Source organism: Bradysia coprophila (assembly GCF_014529535.1).
Source record: "Bradysia coprophila strain Holo2 chromosome X unlocalized genomic scaffold, BU_Bcop_v1 contig_117, whole genome shotgun sequence".
Taxonomy (NCBI): Eukaryota; Metazoa; Arthropoda; class Insecta; order Diptera; family Sciaridae; genus Bradysia; species Bradysia coprophila.
Window position 1 is genome coordinate 1239491 of NW_023503292.1, and position 16715 is coordinate 1256205.

Here is a 16715-nt window from a genome sequence, read left to right on the forward strand (position 1 = left end):
AATTTCATTTCCATGCTTACTAGTTCATTTTCCATGAATTTATCTAAACGTTTTTATTTTGAAAAAAAGTTAAAAGAAACCTCCAGCCGAGCCGTTTTAAGCCGGCTCAAGCCGATTTTTTCGCCGCCGCCGAGAAATTTTTTTCGGCTAGCCGCCGCCGAGGTTTCTCCGTCGGCGCTCATGCCTGACACACATGACTTTCCCAGGCCATATGTCAGGCTCATGAACATGGATCATGGCCGACCGAAATCAGAAGTACTCGAAAGTAGCTTTCGAATGACACCACTGAACAATGCTGACAATTTTTTGGTGGAACCCTAATACCGACTCCAATCCGACTCCTCAAACAAACATTCTTCCTTGAAATCTCGGTATTGAGCCATCCTTTCCAGAACATAAGAAGTTTTTGGAAAAGATGTTTTTCGGAGAAATTCAACTTTGTCGGTTTTCATATGAATGGCTTTTCCGACTGGAAAAACAATTTTCCGGAAAACAAATTTTCCACAACTTTTCGTGTCAAACAACATGGAACAAAGAAAATTTTTTAGAGAACTTAAGGCGCACGGAGTTACACAAGTATATTCACTATTTCGTAGCAAACAGCAAACAGTTCGACAAATTCTAGCTTTAAGTACATTACGAAACAACTCTTGTATGGTGCCAAACAGAAACAACATTTTCTTTAGTCTCAAGTGAGGTTTAATTATCTTTTAATCTTTACATTGTTGCTGATTCAATAACCATAAATAAAAATTAATGAAGTTTGAGTAGCATAGACGCACGTCAAATGCGTCGAGCCTGTTAATTATAATCTCGAAATAGCTTAACCGACACAATGTTAGATCTGATTTGCGATTTTGCTTTTGCTAAAGAACTTTTGTCAACAAAAGAACAACAAAAATCGTCAACTTAGACCGCAAGAATTCTATTCAACATTGTGCTTTAACTATAAGTCTGGCCAATGAATGCAATATAGTAAAAAGGGGAAGTTAGACTAGCACGTCCACTTCCGTTCACACTCAAACATGTACCGCTTTATCCAACGAATGCTGTTTGTCATCACACATTTTCACATCTAAAATATGGAGCGGTGTCTCGTTTGTTGCAGGTACCGATGATAATAACTGTCTTGTCGACGAACTTGACGAATAGCTATCACTTGAGCTTCGTGTGGATACAGCCGAACCACCACTAATTGGGCTTCCTACGAACGATGCATTAATATTTAGGGAAAATCGTCCGGAAAATTTAGCATCAGAATGAAATTACCTGGAATCGAACTGATATTCTCTTTGAGAGCCTTAAGAGTTGGAGAAATGACTGGAACGGTTGACAAATTTTCTTTTGACTTTCCGAATTCCGTTGTCTTGTTCTGTAAAAACGAAATTTTTGTTTGCCTTTACCGATGTTATGTTCATTGCATACTGTCGTTTGATACACTATTTACAAAAACATTCTAATTAAAGTTGATTAAACATACCTTTTGGCCATACTCACTACAACTAGTTAATAGTTCATCACATTTTACAGTTCATTCAAAGAATAATTTTAAATGGAAGAAATTTTAGGCCATTTTGTTCAGCTGAAGCAAACATTATTGTTTAAAATAAAAAGCAAAATAAACAAAATTTATTGTTGGAGGCATGCAGTTCAATTTGGTAATAGACATACTCAGAGAGTTTAAGAACCCGTCAGTTTCCCCAACTTAAATCCGATTACTCAAAACCTTCCCTTGCAGAGAACTCGAAAATGACGGAAAGATTCAATTCACTTGATAAGCATTGGATTTAATGGATGTGCTGCTTTAAGGGTCATTTTGCATCATGATCACATTTCCAGATCTTCCGGTGATCCCAGGAAAATTATTTCATTTTTGTCCACTTCCACATTCCAATATTACGTTAAGTACATGTAGCGACGCATAGGAGACCTAATCCAAATTTTTCTTTTGTTCGTCTGTCAAGTTTAACAGTACAATAAAAGAAAAATTTGAATTAGGTTTGCTTCGCGTCGCTATGTGTAGCTAGAGTTAGACTACGTTTCATGCATCAGTTTACCCGAAAAGTTTGTAATATTGTGCTGTACAAGTAATGTCATGGTTATTTGTGTACCTGTTTTGGACGATTGATTTTAGGCAATTTCTCGGATTGTAGGCCGAACGACGTGAGGCTTACAAGCGAAAGTGCCTTAAATCAACCGTCCCAAACAGGTGCACATGTAAGTTTTCATGCAGAGGGCCGGAAACCCGAGAAAATTCGAAAAATTGCCCTCATTTTCGGCCCCGAAGCATGAAAAGCACATTTATGTTTACATTTGCTTCAGCTGTTTTACCACCTGGTCCACACATACATATGTTTATATACGGCTCTACCACTACGACACACGTGCGTGTCACTTTGGTGCCCGCATAAAGAAGTCTAAGAAGGAGCTGGTAAAAACATCTGCAGCAAACTTAAACACGAACGTTACCACTTAAATGTTTGCTTTCGGCCTACACATTCTTAGAATCGACTTTTAACACTGAAGCAAAGATGGCACATTTATAACCAAATGAATAAAAATATGGAGCGTGCAGTCTTCTACATTTTTCTCCATTTGGCCAAAAATGTGCCATCATGGCTTTACGGTTAAAAATCGATTTTAAGAATGAGTAGGCCAGAAGCTGACATTTAAGTGGTAAGGTTCGGTTGACATTAACGGTAGACATTTTTCACAATAAAATTGTTTTATGCGACGAACGTTTAAGTATAGTTTCCACTTAAAAAGAGCATACTCCGTTTACATGACAGTTGTAAAATAGAACAAAGGAACTGTCACGTAAACGGAGTAAAAAAATGAAATAAATTCAATCTCCATTCCGTTTGCGTGACAGTTCTTTTGTTCTATTTTGCAACTGTCATGTAGATGGAGGCTAAACGGAGTGCTCTTTTTAAGTGGAAACAATACTTTAGCGAATAACTGAGCAATGAATCAAATGAATCTTTCTAACAATTACTCAGTCTACGTTCGAATAAAAATTCTGTTGCTTTGTCGTACGATGGATTCCATTGAAAAACAGCCCACTGAATTACATTTTCCAGTGCAGAAGAGAAAACCACTTTCAAAAAAATTCTTAACGCATCTAGGGACCAATACCTTTCTAGGAACATATATAAAAAAGTTCCAGTGGAAAAGGCGTCCGATTTCGGTAGACTGTTTTTCAAAAGAATCCCTCTGACGCAAAAATTGTTCGTAGATCACTTCCGGTTTCATTTCTTAGTTTTAATTATAACCACAGCCACAATTTTTATCGAACAAAACTTAATTTTAGGTAAAATGAAATGTGTAAACCTTTCACAGACGGCGGCAAGCCATCACCACACTGTAATTATTAGAATCTTTTGATTAAATAAGTAAGAGATCGCCAGATTGACCTAACATCAATTGTTTTGACATGCATTTTACTACAACTCACTGTCACTGTCGTTAGCAGATGATGTAGTCGTCTGTAAAAGGTCACATCTTCGTGAACAATTTATTGGTTTCCTAAGGTGGCGGGACATTCCTTCACGATCAATATCGTCAGGAACGACATTATCCAGTACGATAATATCGTCTAAAACTTGCAAAATATTTTCTGGACGATAATATCGTATTCTGAGCGATTTCATCGTCCAAAAAACAATATTGACCGTGTGGAAATGTCGCCAATCCGTTGTTCCTAATTATACGGTTAAAAAGATCATAATTGAAGCAATTCCAGCAAAATGAAAAGTAAATAAAAAGAAGGAAAAGGAAAATAAAGATATTTACATTTGCGAATACTATAGGTTCACGTTAGATCGTTCACGCGTAGAAAAAGAAAATTAATTTTTAATTTTTATTTCGCTATTAGTGCATGCGGCAATAATTATAATAATAATTAATTTAGAGCAATTATTGCTTTGTTACTATGGATCCTTTAACCTACAGCAAAATAAATAAAGTGCCTAATGAATAGAGTGGCTAAAGAAACAACAACAACATCACATTATTCATCTCCATACTTTTTCTGGACACAACGGACTCAAAATGGTGGTGTGCGGATCTTCTGGAGTGTAATAGTCTGAATCTTCAGCACCAGCTAAACTAGCATCGTTATCTGTTGTCAGAATGGGCCGAGTTTTTTTCTGAAAATCAATGCGAATTGAATGAACAATCCACACACAGTCCACAGACAAATCAAATTCCATTCAAACCTCGTCATGGTCATCGACTTCCGTATCGGTATCGTCAATGGATTCGTCCACTCCTTCAATATGTAATGCTGAATTCGGAATTTTATTGTTGTTAAACACTTCGTTCACTTTCGGATCCAATAGCGGTGACAATTTTTCAGCGTCACTATCTTCATCCACGTCGACTGGCTGCGTATGGTTAGTTAAAAAAAAAGAAGAAGAACAATGATTAGGAGCTCAGTTCGCAGCTAAGTTTACTTCGAAGATGATCCTCTCCGTCAGCACCGACCTGAAGATTAGCGGCATTTTTTTCATTAACAATTTTGACACTGTCACGACCCGATTGAACTTTTGTGTTGTTTTTTAATCGTGGGCTCTTTTCTCGAATATTTGTTGTGGCTGAATGTTTTCCGCTGTTTGGATCATCTTTAGCCATTAAAACTGACATCCGTATCTATATGATGGATATACAAAAACATATTTAGACCAACCGCTGTTGATAGTATGTATGATCCATTTTATGCTTCAGTTTGTTATGCAGTAACAGACCATTTTAGCAATTATTTACAACGGAAAAACACAATAAATTAGGCGAATTATATACGAATGATTTAGACCAGTGCCTCATTACATTTTGAGTTCCCCATATTGTCTTGGTCCTTGGTTCGGAGAACGACTTTTATTTTTGTAACTCAAGAAGGGCAGATCTCTAGTGCAGGGACTAAAATAGGGATTTTTTTCGGTGTAGCCACATCTTGTCAGGGCCCATGTTTTCGCTCTGAAGGGGCCAAATCTAATATGTAAAACAAAACTTGGGTGAATAAACTTGTAGTCACAGACTTTATTTTAATCATGTTCCTTAACTGGTTCTCAGTTTCTGAATTTGAGAGAGGAGCAATTGATATTTTTTTTAAAGTGACTTTTGATGATGCAAAAATAGAAAACTGCCCAACCCTTAAAGTATAAATAAATCTCTGATTCAAGTAAATAATTATTTAATTATTTAATTGCGTATAGCAGTTTTTACAGAATGTCTTAATTCTTTTAAGGCTCAGCCGGAAATCCACTCATCTGGTCCGTCTGATCATTTCATAGACGAACAAAAAATTCAAACTTTGATTTTGTGCTGCCGCATGCCGTCAGTTCGATTTTTGAAAATTTCGTCGTTTTCGGTCTTCGTCACATATATCGATTTTTAACGGTCACACGCTAAAAAAGACTTTTAAGTCCTAGGTATGAGATGTACTATTTTAGGCTTTATTTTTTTTGTAAAATAATCTGTGAAGTGTAGAGATTAGATTAACATATGAACTCAACTTTTTATGTCCACTGCACTTGACCGTTGAAAATCGATAAATCTGACGAAGACCGACAACGACGAAATTTTCAAAAATCGATCTTACAGCAGCACAAAATCATAGTTTGAAAGAAAAAAAATCTTCCATAAAATGATCAGACCAGCTGAGTGGATTTCCGGCTGAGCTTTAAAAGAACTAAGAAATTTTGTAAAAACCGGTACACCCTAGTATTTAAAAACATTTAAAGGAATAATGCGCCGCCGCAGGCAAAATATTTGAATTCCTAGGTTTATGCAGCTTACAGGGAATCTTCTGACCAAAAGTAGTAATAATTCATTGGTTTGAAACTTTCTGGTGAAGAAATTTCTATCAGCTCAGCGGGAAGAACTGACCGGGAAATATCTAGATAGATAGGTGTATTATGTCTGCAAACTTGAAGTTAGAATTTTGACGTGGTAATTCAAACTTTCGAACTCATGACCGCTAGGGGTCGCATTCTGCGTCTGAACTCAACAAATTTTACCAATGATTCGGTTTTTAAAATTTTCTTGAAAATGGTGTGGTTTCCTCAACAATTACCATTTGTGACGCAAATATTGTTGGTAATTTGTTAGTTAAATTTGTTGAGTCCAGTCGAAGCATTAATTGCATTGTGATTGGAGCCATAGGGGGAAGTCAAATGCTGTAAATATGCTCTCATCAGTTAGAAAAACCGTTTCGCCAATGATACAGTGAAATTTCTGTGGTGGCAAATGTCGATGGCAATGTCGCCACTTTTAGGGGCATTGTCGCCAATTGCCCACACACTTGTTCCTTACTTTAGTCCCTGCTCTAGTGTATATCCCGGCCTTCGCTGAAAATCCGAATTGCTGACGAAATGAAGATATTGGTCCGAAATGACGAATGAAATTATAGTTTTTAATGAAAGACCTGTACTGTCTTCCCAGAGACTCAGGGTCAAATACCCTGAAAAATCATCAAATTTAGTGAAACGATTCTCAATTTGACGCCTAACAGTCAACATAAGTCTTTGCATTTCGTGTACGTATTCGTCTCATGCATTTGTATTAGTAAGCGTTTTGTACAAATATCAAAAACCTGCTTATGCATTTAGGTCCATCGTCAAATAAACAGCTCGTGTCTGATTTACTGCACTCTGCCGTCGAAAACTTTTCATGTTTCAAGCACTACTTTCGACGCCCTCAGCATGTAAAACTCATTACATAACTCGGGATAAAAAGACGAAGTCTCGTTGTCGTGTGTTTTTTAACCTCGGCTACGCCTCGGATCAACAAAATTCAAACAAAAACTCTATTTTTACACTTTTAATTCAATTCGTCATTTCGGACCGCGGTCGCGACCATTATCACCGTTATTTTGACACCGATTCGGATTTTCCAATTTGTGTGACGGCCGAGATAATAACGAGGTGTTAGGCGCAAAATGCAATAATTTGACATAGGCTTTAACCATGATAAAGACTCAAACTGCCATGACACGTCGGTCTAATAGATTAGACACGAGTTCGTTATTAGCAATGTATGTTTAAACATCAAAGTAATGACACATCTCGTGACACCTATCGTAGTGGTAGTGGTGCGAATTCAGGATCAATCTAACCATACTGTCGAGTTGGGCAATTCCCGAAGAGCCTTCCGGATTTTTGTAATTTTAAGTAAATGAAATACTATCATGTTAATAACGATTAGGATGTTGGAATACCATTTCGTTGCACTGTAGCAATCAAATAACGTAGATAGAGATCTGGACAGGATCAACAGTTTTTCGACAATTAAAAATAAATAAATTTTACGACCACCCCACGAATCCCTTCAATAGATAGAGCATCGAGGCATACTTCCACACTCGATCCTCATTTACCCAAGTTATACAAAACAAAAATAAATATTTCCATAGCGTTGCAAACTATTGCTACTGTCCAATGAAAAGTAGCCAGTGTGAAAACTTAAGCTAAATTAATTCGAAAAAGCGATACATCAAATGAGTAACATGGATCAGTTGTTATCGCTATCCGGCCCTCTCCGCCCCACACAATGTAAAATGTTAGTCAAGACAAAAATAGTACGGACGATGCTAGTCCATGGCTTTGAATGTGTATTTTGTCGCCGTGAGAGCATGTACCTTATGAGTCTCGGTCTACCACATTGGGACATTCCCCCACTATCTTTAGATCACTAAAATTCATTTTCGAATTTCGTACCTCTGGCGGATTTTTCGTCTTTGATAATCGGGCCGAATCTTTCTGTCCACTATCGGAGCTACGGTTCAGTATTTCGGCAGCCTGAAATCGTTTTTTTTTGTTTATGAGTTAAAAGCTTGAAATTGTTTCGGATTTCAGCATTTTCACTTACATTCGTTGCATCAGTATCAGCACCATCACTAACATCGGTTGTCGTTTGATTCCGAACAGTTACTTGCGGTGGACCATTTAATGCTTCAATCAACGACACGGGTGAATATCCGGGAGGAATGTTGTCGCCCTATCAAAAATAAAATGAAAATGTGAAGGCTGTGCGTGTATAAACAATGCTCATCGCATTTTACATCCTGTTGTGGGGTTATATTCAAAGCGCTTGCAACGCTTTTCTGAACAGCGCGTATCTGTAGCAAAGCTCGAAATGGTGCTCGACAAATTGGACAATTGTTCGCTTGATATCGCAGAGAATCAGCGCATGAATTGCAAAGACATAAGTGTCGACAAGGTAATATCAATGTGTCCCGTGTGTCGCTCATGCAAATGACACACTCACTCCCGTTGTCGTCGGTTTCGTCATCAATCGAAACCTATGGATTTTGCAAGAACCGAAATTAGCAAACAAAAACAACCGACGATATTAACCGGAGGACAGCAAGCTCACCTTGTTGATGTTCTTGTTTTCAATGCCATAAATTTCTTGCAGCAGATAGCACAGGCCGTCAACGTAAATCTTTTGCTTTAATGCTCTCAGTACGTATGTTCCGTCTGAATGGTGGTCGACAACACAAATTGTTGTGTGTGACTGTTTGGTTTCAGCTGAAAAACAAATTCCGTTTACAGTCCACCGATATAGTGACGACTACGACATTAGCAAAAAAAACCCGCCACACTCCATTGTCCGATTTGCTTTACGTTTGATTTCACGCTTACCTTCGACTCCTTCCTCTACGACACAGTGGATAACGATAGGATATACATCTCGTTCTGGATTGTAACACAGTTCCTCGTCCGAATACAAACTAGGATTGAAGATATGCGAATTCTGTGAAAATAGTTGATTTACACCGCGACTACAATGGAAGGTCTCTGATGTTAATGACGGATCCTTGACTATATAACTGGGTATAAGAATGCTCGTTTATTCACCGCTCACATCGACTAGACATGTAGATGTTCCATTTACTCACTTTACACCATTTGATGTAATGTCTTCCGTACAAAAATAGTATATCGTTACCGCACACTTTGCGTCCGCCTCGTAGATAAATTCGATATTAAATGAGTTGCCCTTGTTCGTTGAACCGTCACCATGGATTTTTGTAGCACAATCCGGAGCTTTAGCAAACCGTACCGACTCCTTGCGAATGTTGACCAAACTTTTCAGTGTCTTTGTCGGTTCGTTTGCTTGTGGCGGTGGATAAGGAAACTAGAAATGCCAAAGGTTAATTTGCTGAAAAAATGAAAGTTGATTTACAAGCCTTTACCGCTGTCGGTCGACTGCCCAGAAAATTTAGGTCTGCATTTTCGCCAAAAAGATACGCTTCGGGTTGTGGTGTATCGAATCGCTCACCTCCCATTATGAAATGTGAACCAAAGTAGTTTCCTGTCGTTTAGAGGAAAACCCAGTAGAATTATGCAGTCGACAACAAACCAAAATATGAACAAGGAACTCAGTTAGTCACTAAAGTCTCAGTTAACTATTTTAACTTAGAATAACACAATCGGTATAATACACCCTACTTCGACGATGTCACTGTTCGAGTAAAAGTTTCAGTTTCTTAACTCAGTTTGAGATCCACTTCCGCGATCATAAATTAATCTCCAGTTTAAATAAACTAAAAGAGACATTGGCGACGACGCCATTTACTGACCTGATTTCGGTGGATATTTGTATTTGTACGGAATTTGATTCGAACCGATTTCTGCCTCTTCCACATCAGCATTTTGTCTACTTGCTATGGAGCCCATGTCGAACGAATGTAATTGGAAATCACTTTGTTGTTATTGTATTAAATCTTCGACTGAAAGAACACTGGTGAAGGAAGGCAAAAATTTGACACTTCATTAATATTGCAAAACATACACCCGTCAATCGAACAATAAATAGCTCCCAAAATTGGCCGTTCAGATGTCGCTGCATCTTCTATTTTCTATTTGGTGGTTTCATTTAAAAATAAATTTAATTCTTGGAAGTTTGCTTCGAGAAATTTCCATATTTCACTTTTGGAATAAATATGTTATTCGTGGAAGTGCTTAAATTCGTATATGGATGAGAATTATCTTTACATACCTATACATGTGTTTGTTTGAGCCGAAGCCGAGGAAACACATTAAGTAAAATTAATTCCCAAGGTACAGAATTCGAACTGGAACAATCTATACGAATTCACACACTCACTGGGATTGAACGGTTTTCAATAAAATTTGACATAAATAAAAAACGAAAGGGAGAGGTTTAGCTCCGCCTTCGTATTCGTATCCATATGGAGCAGTTCGCAAGATCATTTGTCATACAGTTAGAATGTGCATAACCTCAACGCCTCAATTTATTAAAATGTTGGAAGAGACTATTGGCACCGGGTGCCAATTGTACCTTTATAATACTGTGGCTAATGGCACCGGGTGCCAACAGTCTCTTTATTATTCTACGGCTAATGGCACCAGGTGCCAATAGTCTCTTTATTATACTAATGCTAGTCGCACCCGGTGCCATTAGCCACAGTATTATAAAGAGACTATTGGCACCCGGTGACATTAGCCATTAGTATTACAAAAAGACTATTGGCACCAGGAAAAATTAAAATTTGAATTAAAAATTTAAAATTTTAAAAATCTCGTATTTGTTCAGTTGAGTTATTCTCATTTCTCCAAACAATGACCTTAGTTGGCCATTGTCGTAAATTCGCACTGTACGATGACATCGAACTGATGTCGACTATACACGTGTAAATACGAATGGAGAACGAAATGTGTTGGATAGATCAGCGTAGTTACTGATGTGTGGCAAACAATGTTCATGCGAGCCTGTGAGCTAGTAATGACGTGAATATTGTTGGCATTAGTGGTTAACGTTAAATGTGGCACATAAACATCTGAAATGACTTCATTTTTGCTCGTCTCGTTGGTCGAGTTGGATAGGCGCTGGATTTATAAACCAGAGGTTGCTAGTTCAAGCCCAGCTGTGGACATTATGAGCAAAAATGCTTTCACTTCAGATTTTGATGTCTAGTATGTTTCACTTAATAAAAATTAAAGTTTGTTTGGTTTTACACCAGAGTTCACAGGAGCTCATAATTCTCCTAAAAAAATGTTTTGACCACCCTCTGACATCATATGACATTTAGACACATTACACTCAAAATGGATTTTTTTGAAGAAAAAAAATGGCAGACACCCCTTTGCTAGAATTGAACGACGAATCGAATGAGCTATAACTCAATAATATCGGGCATAGCTTGTTTTCCAAGTGGTCGAAAAATTGGCGAGTTGACTCTTAATGAGTACTTTTGTAATTCATAAAGTGTGCAACGGTTATTGCTTTTTGGGAAAAAGTGTGTTCGCGAAATTTCACAGTTTTCGCGTTTTCGGATTGAAGATATAGAGGATATAAATTGCGACCAAATAACATAACAGAAAATCAAACCAAACTTCCAAAACAACTTCTTCTTCTTCTTCTTTTTCAGCCTGTTTCTATCCACTGCTGGATGTAGGCCTCTCCAACTTCTTTCCATTTCGTACGATCCATTGCCATTTGCTGCCAGTTTGTACCTGCAATATTCTTAATTCCGTTTGTCCATCTCTCTGGTGGTCTACCTATAGCTCGTCTTTTATATGGTCGCCAGTTCATGATCTTTTTGGTCCAACGTTCGTCTGTCCTTCTTGCAATATGTCCCGCCCAGCTCCATTTCAGAGATGCTATTCTTTCCATGACATCAACGACCCTGGTTTGTTGTCGAATCCATTGATTCGTCATTCTGTCTCTGAGTGTTATTCCAAGCATACTCCGTTCCATGGCTCTTTGTGCCACTCTCAATTTATCTTCGGATGCTTTCGTTAAAGTTAACGTTTCCGCTCCATAAGTGAGCACTGGAAGGACACAAGTGTCGAAAACTTTGCGTTTCAGACTATTATTCATTTTGCTTTTGAAAATGAGTCTGAGTTTTCCGAACGCTGCCCATGCAAGACCAATCCTACGTCTTATTTCTGCAGTCTGGTTGTCCAGACCTAACTTCAGTTTATGCCCTAGATATACATAGCTGTCGACTCGTTCAATGACAGTGTCACCAATTTTGATTTCTCTATCGTCCCCGATGTTGGTCATGACTTTTGTTTTCGATAAGTTCATCTTGAGGCCAACTTTGCTTGCCTCTTCACTTAACTGTTGTAGCATAAGCTGAGCCTGACCTAGTTCGCTGCTATCGGTACAATGTCATCAGCGAAGCGGAGATTGCTCAGGTACTCTCCATTTATCTTTATTCCCATTTTACTCCAGTTTAACTTCCTAAAAATACTCTGCAGAATCGCCGTGAATAATTTCGGTGAAATGGTGTCACCCTGCCTTACACCTCGGCCAATTCTGAATTTCTCCGTGCTCTTATGAAGTTTTATACATGAAGTAGCATTTTTGTACACATATCGAATTGTGTTGGAGTACCTTGAGTCTACTCTACATTCGTCTAATGCGTCCAATATCGACCATGTTTCCACTGAATCGAAAGCTTTTTCGAAGTCTATGAATAGCAAGACTATGTCGATGTTGTATTCACGACACTTCTCAATAAGCGTTCTCATCACCTGCAAATGGTCGTTTGTGCTGAAACCAGATCTGAAAGCAGCTTGTTCAACAGGTTGGTAGAAGTCGAACTTGTTAGTGTTCCTCTTCGTAATGATTTTCATAAACAACTTGTAGAGTGTTGACAATAGGCTTATGGGTCGGTAATTTTCCAGCTTTGTTATGTCTCCTTTTTTATGCAGCAATGTAATTACCGCATTTTCCCAGGCTTCTGGTACTTCTTCCCATTGGAGACATCGATTAAACAAAGCCGTGATTGCCTTTAATAATGAGTCTCCACCCAGTTTAATGGCTTCCACTGGAACACCATCTTCTCCGGGAGACTTTTTGTTTTTCATCTCGGCTACTGCAGCTTTGACTTCATCAACAGTTATGTCGGGCATATCCTCCGATCCCACGTTTCTTATTATTGGTCTATCTTCGGTTTCTTCCGTTGGGCTCTGTCTTGCTGAAGAAAACAAATTCTCATAAAATTCTGTTGCAATGTTTAATATCGCATTTCGATCCGTTTGGATCGTTCCTGTTTTGTCTCGTAATTTGAAGATTTCTTTTTTGGCGTTTGTCATTTTTCTCCGTAGGACTTTCATATTGCAGTTAGCTAGGGTTCCCATTTTTCAATTTTGAAAAAGAGGACATTTTGGCATCAAAAAAGAGGACAAAAAGAGGACGCCTTCACATTCAAAAAAGAGGACGAAAAGTGAATTTGTGACGCGGAATAACAGCGATTGTACATGCACTTTGTGCAACTATTGTGTAATTTACACCACAGTTCATGCTGAAAACAAAAAAATCAAAAATGCTCTGTGCAATATGCACTGAAATCTTCCTGATATTCTTTTGGATTCCTTCTCAGTGATAGCATCCACTTCATATTACCTGAATACACACTTCGCTTTACCTTATCCTTGCGTGATCGTTGGTAGAATGCGAGCGTAGCGAGCTAAATTTTTTTTTGTGATGAAGAGTTCGTTGTATTACCTTTCAGAGATTATCTGACAAAGAAGATTACTAGTTAATGCCGCGCAGCGAAATGTTTTTGTTCTTTAGGTATGAGCTGCCTCAAATTTACTTAAAAAAGAAGAAGACCTGAAAGAGGACAAAGAGGACGTCTTCTTCAAAAAAGTGATGTTCTTAGAATTTTTGTCAAAAAGAAGAACGAGACGAAAAAAGAGGACATGTCCTCTAAAAAGAGGACGAATGGGAACCCTAAGTTAGCTTCAATTATGTTTTGAGCCAATTGGACATTATATTTTCTTTCATCTGATCTCCTTTCTTTGTTGATACTTTTAGACAAGTTCCGGTATTCCACCGAATCTCGCCCTCCGTTTTTTACCAACTCTGCTCTGCTTGCGATCAGGTCTAATGTTTCTCTGCTGAGTTTTGATTCTTTCCCTTGGACGGATTTGCATTTGGATTTCATGAAACCCATTATTGTATCGACGATTTTGGTATTCAATTCGTCCAATGTTTCACATTGATTGTTGACGTTATCTAATTCGGCAGTCATTTTCGTAGCAAATTCTTCATTTTGTGTGTAAAGTAAAGCCTTTGTACGTCAATCCTTTCACTTTTTAGCCCCGTACGAAGTACAAAGGGGCTTATAGGATTACGATGCCGTGTGTAATTGATGGAATTCGAAGCAGACGGTAAGGGCAAAGTGTTTGCCTATGTTCATAGATGACGAATCTGCAATAAAAATTTTGTCTGTCCGTCTGTCCGTCTGTCACGTCGATATCTTGAGTAAATCAAATCCGATTAAAAAAAAAAAATTCCCTGAAAGATAGTCAAAATAGTGAGGCTAAGTTCGAAGATGGGCATATTCGGGTCGGCCCTTCGTGAGTTAGGGCACCTAAGTGATTTAAGGTCTTTTGGTGATATTTATGGCAAAATAAACGATGGAAATGTAAATGACACGGCAAATGATAGGTATTGTCAATACCAATCCAGGAAAAAAAAGTTTTTTAAAATCGGGTGAGTGGACCGTGAGTTAGGGCCTTAGAAGTGAAATGCTACTAGGGCCCTATGTGTATTTTACATAGAACTCGAGTAAATTTCATTCGTTTTTCGTAATTTTTGTTTGATTTGGAAGGTAATCGAATGCCGAATAGAATGTTGTTGAAAAAAAATTAAATTTGGGTCCTTGGCCTAAGGCCGCTACTAGGGCCCTATGTGTATTTCACATATAACTCGAGTAAATTTTATCCGTTTTTCGTAATTTTTGTTTCATTTGGAAGGTAAGGAAAGGCCGAATAGAATGTTGTTGAAAAAAAATTTAAATTTGGGTCCTTGGACTAAGGCCACTACTAGGGCCCTATGTGTATTTTACATATAACTCGAGCAAATTTCATCCGTTTTTCGTAATTTTTGTTTCATTTGGGAGGTCATCAAAGGCCGAATAGATTGTAGTTGAAAAAAAAAATTAAATTTGGGTCCTCGGACTGAGGCCGATACTAGGGCCCTATGTGTATTTTACATATAACTCGAGCAAATTTCATCCTTTTTTCGTAATTTTTGTTTCATTTGGAAGGTAATCAAAGGCCGAATAGAATGTAGTTGAAAAAAATTTTAAATTTGGGTCCTCGGACTGAGGCCGATACTAGGCCCTTCAAAAAAAATAAAATTTTAGGGCGATTTGAAATTTTTGTTTCATTTGAAAGGAACGTCGTACGGGGCTTTGTAATTGCGCTATGCGCAATTTGTAAGATGTACATTGTACATATTACATAATAATTTTACTTTAACTACATTAACCGGCGCAATAGGTTTACGGTCAAAGTAGGGTGACAGACGCACTAGGGTCACGTACGCAATAGATATACGGGTTTGTACGGGGCTCAGTCGCAGCAAACGCTCCGACTGTTCTGATGGCTCGTTTGAACTAGTTGTGATCTTTGAAATCTGGTATTTAACGTGACTCTTGCACGAACCATTCGGTGATCACTACCGGTTGAAAAATTGCAGAAATGTGCGGGTCAGAGCTCGGGGATTACCGGGGGCGAGCAAAGTAAAGCTTTCATACTCACCAACCCGCAGTAGCAAGCGTGGTGTTTTAATGCTAAAAACCTTCAAACGAAGCCACAACGAACTATACATTGCCAAAACAACTGATATCAGTCAAAAACACTCAAAGCAAAAATTAAGCCAAAAAATTTCTGGAAGAAAAATTTTACCAAAAAATTTTGCGTCACAAGTGGCAGATGTTGAGGAAAGTACTATTAGGAAAATGGTTAAAATAGGGAAAAATACGTCCTGAAAGAATGTACAAATGAAAAGTAGCCGAATCATCTGCCACTTTGTGACGCAAAATTTTTTTGGTAAAATTTTTCTTCTAGAAATTTTTTGGCTAAATTTTTGCGTACAAGCGCAGAATGCGTCACCTACAGCGATATCAGTTGTTTTGGAAGTATGCCCAGGGACTTGCGTCACTTTTACTCTTTGAGTGTTTTTGACTGATCGAATATTCCCGGGCCGTTTTAAGAAGAATTTGATATTAATTCAAAAGGAATTACAGTTAAACAAATATTTATTTTTTAAGTTACAGTAATACTATACAATAGAAATTACAAATTTGTCTTACCTATTCTTATCTATAATTTTCATTTGAATTTGTAAACATAAACAACCGTCATTTTAGCGGGCACAATTTTTTTTAGCAGTTTAAGGATTCTTACAAAAGTAATGTCTTTACGATGTAACAGTGATACGAACCAAATATTAATCAATAATCTATATAAATATTGACCTCAATCAACTCTTCTTTTTTCTTTCAAAAATCTTTGCATCACGAATTTGGTAGGTACCTTTCCAGTTTTATCGATTTATCGAACAATTATCCGGCTGCCTATTTTGGAGCAACACAAGTTACAGTCTTAATGCCAATCAAATTTGTGTCTAAGGTAAGCGAGGGTATAGCTGACCGTGCAGGTGTACCTGACCAGCTACATTATTTATCAGTTTTGGAAAATAATTACAAATGAAAATACGCAAATTAACGTTCTAATTAATCTTTAGAGCCTAAAGATTAATTTTTTCATGAAAATAATGCGATTATTATGTTTACTTATTTGATAAAACCATAAAATGAAACCAGTGCACCATCTCAGTACAAAGTTGCACATTTCTTAAGAAAATTGTAAGATCGGTGTGGTCTAATTTAAGGTTTTTATTGACAAAAGAATTATTAATGGACAAAGTTTTGGTGTTTTTAGGTA

General features: G+C 37.7%; 1 protein-coding gene across 3 annotated transcripts; it reads right to left on the bottom strand.

The window, feature by feature from the left end:
• Nucleotides 1–681: 681 nt before the first annotated feature.
• Nucleotides 682–9797, bottom strand: LOC119067028 (E3 ubiquitin-protein ligase MGRN1). 3 transcript variants are annotated; one of them, XM_037169762.1, is made up of 13 exons: nt 9584–9797; nt 9197–9315; nt 8900–9138; nt 8643–8830; nt 8374–8528; nt 8060–8299; nt 7867–7995; nt 7716–7796; nt 4486–4650; nt 4218–4385; nt 4026–4148; nt 1270–1372; nt 682–1204 (listed from the first exon to the last, which is right to left on the bottom strand). In XM_037169762.1, the coding sequence occupies exons 1-13, from the start codon at nt 9678–9680 to the stop codon at nt 1020–1022; spliced, it is 1992 nt and encodes a 663-aa protein (XP_037025657.1). In that variant the 5' UTR covers nt 9681–9797; the 3' UTR covers nt 682–1019. The 3 variants fall into 3 exon arrangements, with proteins under 3 accessions (XP_037025657.1, XP_037025656.1, XP_037025658.1); XM_037169761.1 differs by having other exon boundaries at nt 9191–9315; XM_037169763.1 differs by lacking the exons at nt 682–1204; nt 1270–1372 and adding an exon at nt 3901–3945 and having other exon boundaries at nt 9191–9315.
• Between the last annotated feature and the right edge of the window lie 6918 nt (nt 9798–16715).